Here is a 13,649-nt window from a genome sequence, read left to right on the forward strand (position 1 = left end):
GAAGGAAAAAGTTTCTGCTAAAATAGTCAAATTAAACTAATTTTTAACCAATATTCTCCATTTGCAGAAAGGATATTGTTTTGCTGGCTGAATGGAACAATTGGTACAATAACTGCCTGGGCCTGGACACATTCCAGATAGGTCTGTGATAGGAGTCCAACAGTAAGAGTACCCCCATTCTTGGTGAAGACAAGAGCGTCCTTTCCTAGCCGCATGGAGCCTGATTTGAAACCATTACCAAAGACCCCGATGGGACACTGGCTCTTCTTTATTACTTTATCTGTAAAGCCAAAGCTGTAATTACACAAGAAAAAAAGAAATTAGAAAGGTAAAAAGCATCCTAAGATAGGTGAGAGGCAGAATGTTTGGCTGACACATGAATAACACATATAAAAAGTCCCTCCTTTTTTTTTTATAACTTTTTTTGGTATTTCCAGGCAAAGCTATTAAGTTAAAAACATAGGACACTATATGGGGTGATGGCACTGATATTCCTGTGTGGATGGTGTATACTTAAATAGTACTACTGTGTAAGAGTCACACTTTGGAAATGCAAAGAAGGCCCCCTTTCACTGGTTAACAGAGAGAGCTGGAGAAGGCCTTGTGCCACTGCCTTTCTTATCTAGATAAAACAGCCCTGACTTTTAAAAGTTAGGATAATGTACAAAGGATAGTTGCCTAGAAAGGGCAACAAAAAGTCCCAAATAGTGGCACTGATCAAAGGCACTAGACTAGGTATCTCCTAACTTTGTTATGTCATCCTTTAAAAATCTGAAAGTCAGAGATCATATATCTTGACAATTTTGACTCTCCACCCAAAGGATGACCATTCCAATTCTTACTCTCTGCTCCATCTGCTGGGACAGTCCACTGGAATATGGCCAAGAGATAAAAATAGGTAGTTCTGCCTCTGAATATCTGCAAACAGCTGCAGTATAAAGTCTGTCTTGTTCTATTAAGGGCTTTTCAATGAGTCACCTCAGCAAACTCTGTAGCCCTTCATGATCAGTTTGATCTGGGAACCAGAACCTTTCCCTTCCTTATATTTTCTATCCAGATATAAACCAAAATGATATAAATTCTAGAAAATGATGATCATCTTCTTATATTTTCCCTTACTACAAATAAAACTAATTTTAAGGATTATTTCTCTCCAGATTGACTAATTTTACTATGGTCTACACTAGCATTCATTCAACACATAATAATGGAGCACCTACTATGTGCTGTACATTATGCTAAGCACTGGAGATACAGTTGTTAGTAAAACAGGTATGATTCTTGCTCTCATAGCTTGTAGTCTAAGAAAGGATTTCATATATTACAGATTAGACGCTACTTAGCAGCTTGGTCTTGGCTTTACTCCTTTGAGCACGGAGGGGTAAGGTGCCTGTTTTCCATTTCCTGAAGGTTGTGGTTTTGTGTTTATTCCCCAAGAAAGTGGACTACATTTCAATTTTCTATCTCAAAGTGTGATGCTAAAGTACCATATGTCCTTCTAGAATAGAGACATTTTAAAGCCTTCTATGAATAAATCTAGTGACATAGAAATGTAATCTCCAGGGAACTGGTCCTTTGGGGAAAAAAGAGAGCCCTGAGTTAATGCTGTTTGTGGGTATTCCAGGAAAACAGATGTATAAGTTGGTAAAATTCAGACATTCTTATTCCTCTTATGGAAGAATTGGTTAGAAAAGATGGGGTCATTATAAGAATTAAATTATATACTATATGCACAGTAGATTAATTATAAAGTAGTATTCAAACTTCAATTTTTTAAAAATTTTAAGCCAACTCTAGAAGTCATTCTAAGAATTGTTATATGCTATTCTATACCCTTACTTCTGGTCTAATATCACCTCTAAACTCAGACTTTTCATAAACAGAAATCTTATCTACCATGTGAAATGAATTTGTGTGGTTATTTGGATTTAAAATTACTTTAATACCACAAAGTTTAAATTAGGTAGCCAAAGAAAGGGATAAAAATAGGGGGACTATATTACTACATTAATTTCCTACTATCTTCTACCACCTATCACCTCTTTTTCCCTTTGTAGGTATAAATCCTCATGTTACTTATTTTGGGGAGGCCAGATGACTATATAAGCTTGAAAAGATAAGTAGTAGGGCAGGGCCAGAACCAGAATGGAAAAGGATAAAAGTGAGATGAGAGGAGCTAGAAGTTCTAGATTTTATTTTTGCTGTTATGTTTCACTTAATGTTTCCCATGTGCTATTATTCCACCTAATTTTCCATATTAGTTATTCTTATTTGACTGCAGATTTGCAAAATGAATGCCTGATACCAATCAAATACTGATATAAAAGCCTTCACCATACATAATGATAATATTATAGGAATAAATTTTACATAGTTTGGTATAGCTCAGTAATTTTCTACAGAGCAATCTTGGCTTAGGCAGGTGGTTTTTTTCTTTAAGTCAGTCCTGTCCTCTCATGTAAGAGACAGCACTGATTACACACCAACGGGGCTTAGATACTAGTTCATTGAATGGAATCCAATAATAAGCAACTTCCTCTTGAGTACCTTAATATGTTGAGAATCTAGACTCTAGAGAGATAAATTTAAATTTGGAATGCTGATCACTGAAACAAACCTTAATAAAATCCATGAACATACAAAGGGATGCACTATTGTTTTCTAGATATATTGGTGATATAATATGTAATATAAATGAATGAAAGAATGATAAGTTTTCTGTTATTGTCTAGCTGTTGCTTTAGAATAGACCTATATGTACTTCTGTGCAGAGGTAGCAAATACCTTGAATCTGTGGCTCTATGGCTGTTTTTAACTCTTGACCTTTGAAAGAGGTTTTCCACTTTGCTAAAAAAGGCAGCTGAATATATAAACTACTTGATTCACATACTATCCCTAGAAGCTAAAGAGAATAAAAAGTTAACCTTTAAGGAATTTAATGATAGGATTTTCCTTTTTAATTTGATTTTCATGTTGATTCTGTGTTTATGAAAGAAACTACTGCTGCAGTTACCCACCTATTTTATCAGCCTGAAAATAGGAAGAGTTAGCATAAAGAACTGGAAAATGTAAATAGGATAACCAATATTATAAGTCAACAGAATTTCTGTAGGCTTAATAATTTTTCAGAATTACTTTCATTATTTTTCCCAATACAAAAGCTACCTCTAAAATTTGATTATTTAAAAAGAAATTGTGGAAAGTGGACTCGGTTATAATTTAGGATCTGATTAAAAATAATCTCTTTTAAATAAATGATCTTCTGGCTGATTCAAGTTTAAGACACAATAGCAAAATCAGTACACATATTACATTGAGAATTCATTAAAATAGTTCTCCAAAATTAATTTTTAAATAAGTGGAACAATTTCCAGAGCAAACTATTGGGGAGTATAGTTGGTATGCTATGGAAAATGTTATGGCTAAAGAAGTTTCTACCTACTTTGATCCCTGGGAAGGGAACAGATTTTTTAATGGATGACACTGATCCTCCATATTTCACTTCAAATGTCATTTCTTCAGAGTAGCCTTTTTTGATTCCCTAGGCTAGATTAGATCCTTGTGCTATATAATCTCAAAGAAATTGTACTCTTCTTTTATATAATTTACCATTGGTAGAATAGCCTATTTAGTCAAAAGTTGACTATTGTTAGTCAACTTTTATTTCTCACTAATTTAAGAGCAAGGATCATATCTGTCTAGTTCACCACTTTATTTCCAATACCGTATGCACAGGTACTTAGTAAGAATTTGTTACTCAGCAATAAAAAAGAAAGATCATGGCATTTGCAGGGAAATGGATGGCATTAGAAAAGATTATGCTAAGTGAAGTTAGCCAATCCCAAAAAAACAAATACTGAATGTCTTCTCTGATATAAGGGGGGGTGGTGACTCAAAATGGGGTTGGGAGGGAGAGCAAGGGAGGAAGATTACCTCTAGATAGGGAATAGGGGTGGGAGGGAAAGGGAGGGAGAAGGGGAATAGCATGGATGGTGAAAGGAGACCTTCATCATTATACAAAATTACATGTATGAAGATGTGAATTTGGTGTCAACATACCTTACATATAATCAGAGATATGATAAATTATGGTATAATGCTGTATTAAGAATTGTAATGCAAAAATAAATAAATAAATTTTTAAAAATAAAAGAACAAATATGGATCAAAAATTGCTACAATTATTCTGAAATAATCCTCTTTTTCCCTCCTGTCTTATAATTATACCAACTTTCATATGTATTTCCATTGACAAATGGAAAGTGATCAGATTTGCTGGGCCTAATGTTTGACACCCATGTCACTGGATAAAGTGTGGCAGGGAGGAGTAATTAAGAAGATAAGTGGACTGGGGCTGGGGCTCAGTGGTAGTACACTTTCCTGACATGTGTGAGATTCTGGATTCAAGTCTCAGCACCACATATAAATAAATAATATAAAGGTCTATCAAAAACTAAAAAGAAATTTTAAAAAAAGAAGATAAGTAATTTTAGGGGGAAAACTAGTATGTACAGAATTCAACATATTTTGATTCTCTCCCATCTAAAATTAAGTTTAGGAAATCAAACTGGTGAAATAAGTTAAAGGATACAGCCAACTCTCTACTTTCACAAGTATACTAGTCATATTTTTGTATCATGTCTAGAGATTTTCCTCAAATATTCTTCTATTTAGAAGGGTCTAATACACAAGGTATATAGACTACTGAATAGTAAATTATAACCACTTACTTACTTACTTTGACTAACTTTCATTTTTATTTATTTAATGGATCAAAGGCATTTCCCTACCAACAAGGTTATTGATTTAGAAAACATTCAAAGACAACTACAACCAAATGAATTTGTTTTTCATTTTTAGGGTCCTGAGCCCTTTCCCTCCTCCTCAGTACCCCTCCATTGTTGCTCATGCTTCACACACTCTAGTTCAGGGAGACACATAGAAGAATAATCAATCTCATCTGCTAAGAAAGAAGAGAGAAGAAAAAAGTTAAGAAAACATTCATCTTGAACTAAGTGATGTGTGAAGGTAATGAAGAACAAACATTTTCTTAACCATCAACCAGTGAACTGAGAGTTGCAACAGAAATTTACCACCAGTTTTAATATTTAAAAAAGGGAATTTTATAACTTTGCAATTCTACTGCAAAATCTCCATATTATATGTGTGGTTGCCTTCTATTTATTTTAATGGGGCTTGTTTATGTCCAGATACCTTCAGGGTTCTAATCCACAAATTATTCCAACTCTAATATTTCTGATTTAAAAGGGATTTTCGGTTAATTAGGAATTGGAGAAGGTCTTAGATCAGGGAAAGCCTCCAGGTCCTTATACTTGCTGTTCTCTTTGCTTGAACTCGCATTCCTTACTTTCTGCACCTTTTCACCTAGTTAAATTCTACCCACCCTTAGATCTCGGCTTAAATATAACTTCATCTAGGAGGCTTTTCCTAACCTCTGGTATCAGATTGGGTTACCCTGTTGACTCATCCCATGTATCCTGTGTTTTCCTACCATTATGCTTATTGCATTTTCTTGTGATTATTTGCTTAACTGAGTTGCCAGCTAGACTGTATGCTCTGTGACAGCAGGAACAGTGTCTGTTTCATAACCAGTGCCCTGGCACTAACAGATGCTTAATAAATATTTGTTGAATGAATAAAGTAAAAGTACAATATTAAAGAAAATTATGAAAACTTAAATAGAGCTTGTGAACTCAAGAGGAGAATAAAAGCATTTTTACCTGAGCATTCGGTAGAGTTTGTGAGGTGTCATTCCACATCCATCATCAGTAAAGGTCAAACAAGATTTATTCTTGACCTCCTCAACATCTATAAAGACCGTCCTGGCGGATACATCTGGATCTACAGCATTATCTGCAAAAGGTAGAAATCTGTGATCTTAGATCTCCTTTTCCAATATTCTATCAAAATGTCTAATTTAGTGTTCCCAGTACATGGAAAACTGTCCTACAGTACCCTCATATGGATGTCTCAGAAGTTAAACAGGGGACATTAATGTAATATACCTACTGAGTTATAGATAAAAACACATGTGATGCCAGTTTGAGTTATAAAGCTGATTTCTAGCTTTTTTTTTTTTTTTGGCACTAGAGACTTAACCTAGGGGTGCTTAACCACCGAGCAACATCCCCAGCTATTTTTTATTTGAGACAGGGTCTTGCTAAATTGCTCATTAAGTTGCTGAGGCTAGTCTCAACCTTCCAATCCTCCTGTCTCAGCCTCTTGAGTTGATGGGATTACAGGCATGTGCCACCATGCCCAGCTGATTTCTAGATTTCATGGTTGATCTGTAGTCTGCCTTTCTCCCTATTAACTTCAGGGTCTAAAAGAAAAGTAACTACTCCAATTTTATTCTGATTTCACTGTATTATTTCCTTTTAGCTACTTTACTGCTTATGAATGCATACAGTAAAGGTTGGCTACAGAGAAAAACTGAACCAACAATTTGGTAAAAATAAACACATATCACACATACTACAGTTTATATATGACAATTTTATTTTCTACTTTTTAAAATATTACTTCATGTGTTAAAGAACATAGATATTATCACCATCCCTGTTTATAGTACAAGGGCTACTGAAAGAATTACAGGTTAAAATCCTGCCTAAATCCCAGTGATGGTAGCAAGCATGCTTAGAGCAAAAAAGCAATTTGGCTGCCTTTCTCTATACTAGTCTTCAAGGTGAGGCTGTCTATTCTCTCATGAAAGGGAGAGCATCAAATAAAATTGGAAAAACAGGGCTAGGGTTGTAGCTCGGTTGGTAGAGTGTTTGCCTTGCATGTGTGAGGCACTGGGTTCGATACTCAGCACCACATAAAAATAAATAAAATAAAGGTGTTGTGTCCAACTACAACTAAAAAAGTGGAAAATGTACATATAAAGTTCAACAGTTTGTCCTGAGTTACATCTTTATGATGAGTTAATTATTTAAAACTCCAAAGACATCAAATTTATCCATATTCTAAAATATGCACCATGTCCCCACTCCAGAGGGTGCTACTGTCTAGTTGCCACATTTCTTTTTCTTTTTCTTTTGTCACAAGTACCAGTGCAGTTTCTACTATTGTCAGCTTGGGGATATAGCTCAGTTGGTAGAGTGCTTGCTTTGCATGCATAAGGCCCTGGATTCAATCTCCAGCACCATCAAAAAAAATTTAGTATCTACTATTGTCAATCATTGATATAAGTGGCTCAATACAAGGACAGTCTGTAAAATCTGTTGGATAGTGCTATTGTTTAGATATAGTTTGTCTCCCAAAATTTCATATGCTGGAAGCTTGGTCCCCATTGTGGTGGTGTTGAAGTGGTGGAACCTTTAAGAGGTGGGGCCTAGTGCAAGGTAATTGTGTCATTGGGGATGCTATCCTTGGAAGGGATTCATGCTGTCAGGTCTGACAGAACTGGATTAGCTCCTGCTAGTGTAGGTTGTTTTAAAGTGAGGTTACCCCACATGCTTGGCCTCTTCTGCACATGGCTAGTTCCCTTTTGGCTTCTCCACCATGTTGTGATGTAGCCTGAGGACCCTTACCAGGATGCCAACACCATGCCATTTGAACCTTTTAGCCAGTGGAATTGTGAATCAAATAAACATCTTTATTGACAAACACCCAGCCTTGGGTATTTTGTTATAGCAACATAAAATGGACTAGTACAGATAAAGTCCTTAATCATTCCTATCTCTACTAGCTCTTCTTTAAGCAAGATAAAGATCTTTCCTTCAAACCACTTCCTTTGCCCTGACATCTTATATTGCTTTACTGATGATACAAGGCTGCACTCAGAGAGTCAGATAGGGTCTTGGTTGTATACTTTCCCATTATCACTGATAAATCATATTTCTTCACTGGAAGCATCTCTTATAATCAAGAAAATTATTCCACATATTCCAAATTTTTATAATACAATTGAAAGTATCAGTTACAATCACTTTGATTATGGAATGTCCTCCAAATAAAACAAGACATAGATTAATTTCAAAAACTACAATAGTATTTCCAGAATCACTGATAAAATTTTCACTGATTGAAAACATCTGAACAGCAGTAAGTCATCATCAATAATCCCAAAAGTTGTTTAAGAGGTCTGATACAGTAGATTTTTAAAGCCCAGGTAGCACCTAAGTTCCATATAATGTGGCTAACATCAAGCAAGAGTTACAAGTTGGCATGCAATGGAATCTTTCTCAGAAATATTGTTCTTTACTTTTAAGAGGCAGCAGTATTTTTTTCTTTAACTGACAGAAGGATTCAGCCCTGCATAGTTGCATAGCTGCCTACATTCTTTAAAGAAATTTTACTTGGCATGCAGGCTCTTATCAGTCACTCCTATTGATGGATAGCCAAAGACACTGAGACTGATAACTTGTTGACCAACCAGACGTCATTTACACATAGAAAACTTCAGACATTGTGAAATTATTTTCTAACAGTTTATGAATATTTACAATTCAAACATATAGCATATGGATCCAATTACACATTTTTACAACAGTGTATTGAATAAAACAGGGTCTCTAGAAAAATCACGTCAGCCTCTTTTTTCCCTCTCTACTGTAAGGTTTTTTTTGTTTTGGTTTGGTTTTTCTACTGGAAATTGAACCCAAGGGCACTTTACCACTGAGTTACATACTCAGCCCTTTTTATATTTTGTTTTGAAACAGGGTCTCACTAAATTCTTGAGGCTAGCCTCAAACTTGCCATCCTCCTGCTTCAGCCTCCCAAGTTGCTGGGATTACGGGCATGCAGAACCAGCCTAGCTCTCTACTGTAAAATTTTCCCAAATTTTACTAGGTTTTTTCAATAGGAATATACCAAAGAATTTTAACATAGGCACTTAAAGAGTTCACAGGAGCTGCTAAGTGCAGGTAGACATTTTATCTCCTTGGTTGGAAGCTTGTGGAATATAGAGGGGAGGGAGAACATGAGAGGCCAGGGTCAGTTGGAGCAACAGGGAAAGTGTGATCAATGGGTGGCCACCCACAAGCACAGTTTTGCACTTACTTTCCATTTTATGTGGCCTTTTGCTTGGCTTCAACAAATAAAATTATAATAACAAGGTTGGCCTCAACAGATGAACTTATACTAATAAGGCACAAGCTAGCAACTGGTTTCAATTCTATTTCTTGCTGCTTAACCTTCTAAAAACTGTTCAACATGCAGCATATGCTATCAAATTCCAGGAGATCTATCTTCTCCCACAGCCCAGCCCACTTAGCCTATGAACAGGTAGGATAATGAGAGATCCCTTACTTCTCTTTCCTCAACTAATACTTAGGTAAGAAGAGATGCACTATCAGATCCTGGAGTGTCTTTATCCCCTATCCTGGCTGCACAACCCTATCTGCTTCCAGATTCCATGGAGTCTCACCTGGCCTGTGTTATCTCTTATAAGGAAAACCCTATCGATATTCCCCCTTCATGCACCCCTTCGGCAAGAGCATGAGGATCATGAGGAATCTATCTTACACCCTAATCTGGTCCACTCATTCATTTGTCTTCTAAAAAGGCATTAGAAGCCTCATGCCTCACCAGAACCTGGAAGGCAATGAAAAACTGTTCAATGATAGTCCCTCAGGAGAGAGAAGATGGTGGGTAAAAGATAGCTTTAAGGTAGCACTTCACATGCCTGCTATCCTTTCCTGTCCAGGTACATGTAAGGTCACCAGGGCAGGGTTGTTGCTCTACAGACATTCTGCAAGTAGGTAAAATTTTCTTGCCTGAAAGTAACATCATTACCTTCTGTCACAAGCCTATTCTTTATCTCTCTCTTTCTCTCTGTCTCTTTCTCTCTCACACACAGAGAGAGAGAGAGAGAGAGAGAGAGAGAGAGAGAGAGAGAGAGATATGGAGGGAAGAAAGGAGGGGGAGAGAGAAAGAAAGAGACAGAGAGAAAAAGAGAGAGGGAATATCAGCATTCAAATAACCACAAATTTGAAACTCAAAAGTAATTTTTTGGGCTGGGGCAGTAGCTCATGCCAGGCAGTGGTGAAACATTTCCTATCATGCTCAAGACCCTTAGTTCAATTTCTAGCATAGCAAAAACAAAAATCAATTTTAAAATCTCTCCCTCTTGCTGCTCAACACAACCCTAGATTCTCTTACATCTTGCTTTTTCTATTCCCATTGTCCTTTTATTTGCAGAGTTTGATCCCTCTCATCTGAATTATTAAAACAGCTTCCTGACTTGTCTTTCAAATCCATATCTCTCTTCTTTAATACATCTTATATGCTGCTGCAACGTTAACTTTCTTGAAGCACAACTCTGATCATGACATTATCCTGGTCAGAAAACTTCAGATGAACAGGCCAAATACCAGAGCCTCCAGGTCTGAATCCTGGTCCCAGTTCACATTTCCATCCTCACTTGTTACTTGGTACTTGGAGTAAAAAAACCTGTGTTTGAGTCCTGGATTTGCCACTTACTAGACATGAAACCTTTGAAAAGTAAATTAATTCTCTGATCTTCTGTTTCTTCATCTGCAGGATGAAAAAATTAATATTGCTTACCTCAAAGGGTGAAGTTAAGAAGGTATTTGTGAAAGCTCTTTGTAAACACTCTAGGGACCTATAGTTTTTACTATACATGAACTCCATGCTCTAATTAAATGCAACGACTCAATATTCTTCATGCTTTTGTTCATCCAGTTGTTTATTTTGCCTGGAATGCCCTCCATGTTACCATGTCCATATGTCCCAATCCTTCAAATCTCAGCTCAAATGTCACCTCCTCCACAAAGCCTTTCCTAACTCTCCTCTTCCTGATAAGCTGGAAGTCATTTCTCCTTCCTCTGAACTCCCACAGCACTTGTGCATATCTTTGCTGATATATTATTTTCTATGTTGCTGTACAAAGATTAAGCCTGCAGTATATTTCATATCTTCCCTATTTGAAGGTGAATCTGTATTGTTCATTTCTGTACCTACCACAGTGGTCTTATACACAATAGATGCTCAATATTTACTGAATATATGATTCACTAGCAAATTAATGCATAATAGAATTAACTACTGAAGGAAAACCCAAAATGAAAACTTTGGACAAGCCATTAATATTGTGATCTCCCTTTTCTCTATTTTCAAAAACATTTGTTACTTACTTTTAAAAGATGTTTTTATATATTTGGATGCATGCATATATGTGTGTATAATATCATACATATTCACACCCATGTTAGACATCTTAGGCCAAGATATGGTTCTTTAGGTTAATGTTTAAGACAATAATTGAAAACTCATTAAGTCACCTTTAAAGTACAGTACACACAATACAACACAGGTACAACAGGGTGCAACTGTGAAAGAACATGACATTTCTCACATTTCTCCCACCTCCCACTATGTTAATTGTTAATTTTACTTTTTTGTTTTGTTTTAGTAAGTTACATGCATACAAATCTTATTCCATGCTACAGCCATTCACTGGAAGCATAGTGTAAAACCTAAAGGATATACGCCCTGTTATCTAGGATTTCAAATGTGTCAATGCCGCTTTTTTCCCTCTGAATATTCTAATAAAGTCATATTTTATACACACACACACACACATATATATGGAGAGAGAGAACGCGCGTGTAAGTATTCAGTGTTGTAGTCAAATTAATCATAAAAATTTTCCATCATCTTCCAAATAACTCTCCTGACACTTCTCCTGCGGCCCACCAACTTCTAGACCAAGACATCTTTCATGGCATAGCCACAGTAAGAGCTTAAATGAGGACTAGTGCTCATTCACAGAGCTTTGAAATCATGTTCGATTTTGTCCCCTGTGTTACCTAGCCCCATAAATCTCTCAAACTTCTTTCAGTTTTTGAAGCGTTTATAATGTGCTCTGTATGCTGTTGCATTTTATGCAGGACTGCTTTTCTTCTTTGCCTTCCACACAGTATTTAGCATACTACTGCAAAAGCTGATGTACTTGGCTTCAAGGGATCAACTGAAAACGCTTTAAAAGCAAACACCGGTGGAGCGAGAGGTTAAGTCCTCAATATTCATTCCAGCGGTGTGAGGGCGCTCGTGGACCACGGACCCAGCCCTCTTGCAGCCTCAGGGAGCCAAATGCACTCGTGTCATCTCTTAAGAGATGTCCCATCATTCCTAGACTTTCTAAGCCCAAAAGTTAAAGAATTCTGCTTTCTAGACCTTTCCTAACGACCCTACCAAGTCCTGTACCAGGCCCCTTTGCTAACTTGGAGCCCTCCGTGGGTCGCCAGGCGCTATTGAGCCCAGCTGCCTTGGGGCCCGATATTTTCATGTATCTCCCTTTGATTATTAACTAAGCTACCCTAAAGTGCCTGGAACATCACGAACCAAAGAGAAGAACCACACGTGAGTCCTGACTCTTTGGATACACCTCGTTTCCTCGGCTTTTGCTTTATTCACGCAACCTCATCCCTGGTGAGGGAGCCACCCTCCTCCGCCAGCGGAGCCGGGGCCGTCCAGAGGCCCCCTCCCCAGCCCCGGCCCACCCCGTGCAGCTCCGCGCATTCCTCTCGAGTCCGCAGCACCACGCTGGCACCACTGCCTCGGGCTATCGCGGCCAGGCCCGCCCTCGCCACTCACCTAGCAGCTCCGCGATGGCACTGAAGGGTCGCGTGTGGCTGCTGGAGTTGCTCTGTAGGTAGCGGGGGCTCATCTGGGGGCGAGAGAAGGTCCCGTCCAGCGTGAGGCCTCGGCCCGCCAGGCCCTCCCCGCGCGCCCCCCTCAGCCCTGGGGCCCGCGCACGCGTCCGCCCCCTCGGGCCCCTGACCTACCGTGCTCAGGCGGATCCCGAAGGCCTGCGGGCCACTGCCCTGCCGGGCCAGCCCGCCGACTGGCGCGCCAGGGCCCGCGGGGGCCCCTCGGTACAGGAGCATTTTTTTGGCCGCCACGATATTCGTTTGCTGCCGCCGGACTCCTCGCCCCGGCCGTCCCGGACTAGCCCTCACTCACTCCTAGTCGCAGCTGGCGGCGGCCGTCTGGGACAGGCTCTCCTCCGCTCCCAACTCGCAGCTGGCGGAGGCGGGGCGCACTCCAGCCACCTGTCCCCAGCGGGAGGGGTGAGGCCGGCTGAGCCCAGCCACGGCCCCGCCCTGTCAGCACCTCTACAGATCCACGGACTGCCAGAGCTGCCTCAGGGCCGTACAGAAATATGGCGACCTCCTGACAGCCGCTCCTTGATCCCCGCCCCTAATTAATTCTTGGCGTTTGCCATAGGCCAGGCCGCCGAGCGGGAAAGCGAGAGGTGGGGGGGGGGGCGGCGGTGGGGGGATGGCGCGTGAGGAGGGGCGGGAATGAGGCTAGAGGAGGGAAGAGCGTGCATGGGATTTCTGGAACCGAGTCCCTCTAAGGCTGAATGACTAACGGGCAGGATAAGACAAGTTTTTCAAGTTCTAAAGAGTACAGTTTTGCTATAACTGGGAAGATAGGAGGCTTGCGTTAAGGGAAAGCATTTGGAATAGCTACCTCAAATGCCTCTGGAAGTGCCCAGAACTTTCTAGAATATGATTGGCAAACTGTCTAGAGAGACTGTAAGCCTGTAGGGAGGCTGTCTATGAAAGGAGAAATTGGACTTACTTAAATATGTTCCTGCCAAACAGTGGATTGGTTAAGTTATGGAGTATCCATGAAATAAAATGGTAGCAGTTTTT

General features: G+C 39.2%; 1 protein-coding gene across 4 annotated transcripts in view; it reads right to left on the reverse strand.

Moving 5' to 3' along the window:
* Positions 1 to 13,158, reverse strand: part of Morc4 (MORC family CW-type zinc finger 4) — a 62,720-nt gene extending 49,562 nt beyond the window's left edge. For all 4 annotated transcript variants that reach the window (XM_058571618.1, XM_058571616.1, XM_058571617.1 and 1 more), the window contains exons 1-4: positions 12,774 to 13,158; positions 12,583 to 12,655; positions 5,742 to 5,874; positions 76 to 294 (exon numbers count right to left, since the gene is read on the reverse strand). In XM_058571618.1, coding sequence (XP_058427601.1) covers positions 76 to 294; positions 5,742 to 5,874; positions 12,583 to 12,655; positions 12,774 to 12,875 — 527 coding nt within the window. In that variant the 5' untranslated portion in view covers positions 12,876 to 13,158. The remainder of the gene's footprint in view (positions 1 to 75; positions 295 to 5,741; positions 5,875 to 12,582; positions 12,656 to 12,773) is intronic.
* Between the last annotated feature and the right edge of the window lie 491 nt (positions 13,159 to 13,649).

Source organism: Marmota monax, unplaced genomic scaffold, assembly GCF_021218885.2.
Source record: "Marmota monax isolate L192 unplaced genomic scaffold, Marmota_monax_Labrador192_F-V1.1 WCK01_AAM20220418_F8-fsc00050, whole genome shotgun sequence".
Classification (NCBI taxonomy): Eukaryota; Metazoa; Chordata; class Mammalia; order Rodentia; family Sciuridae; genus Marmota; species Marmota monax.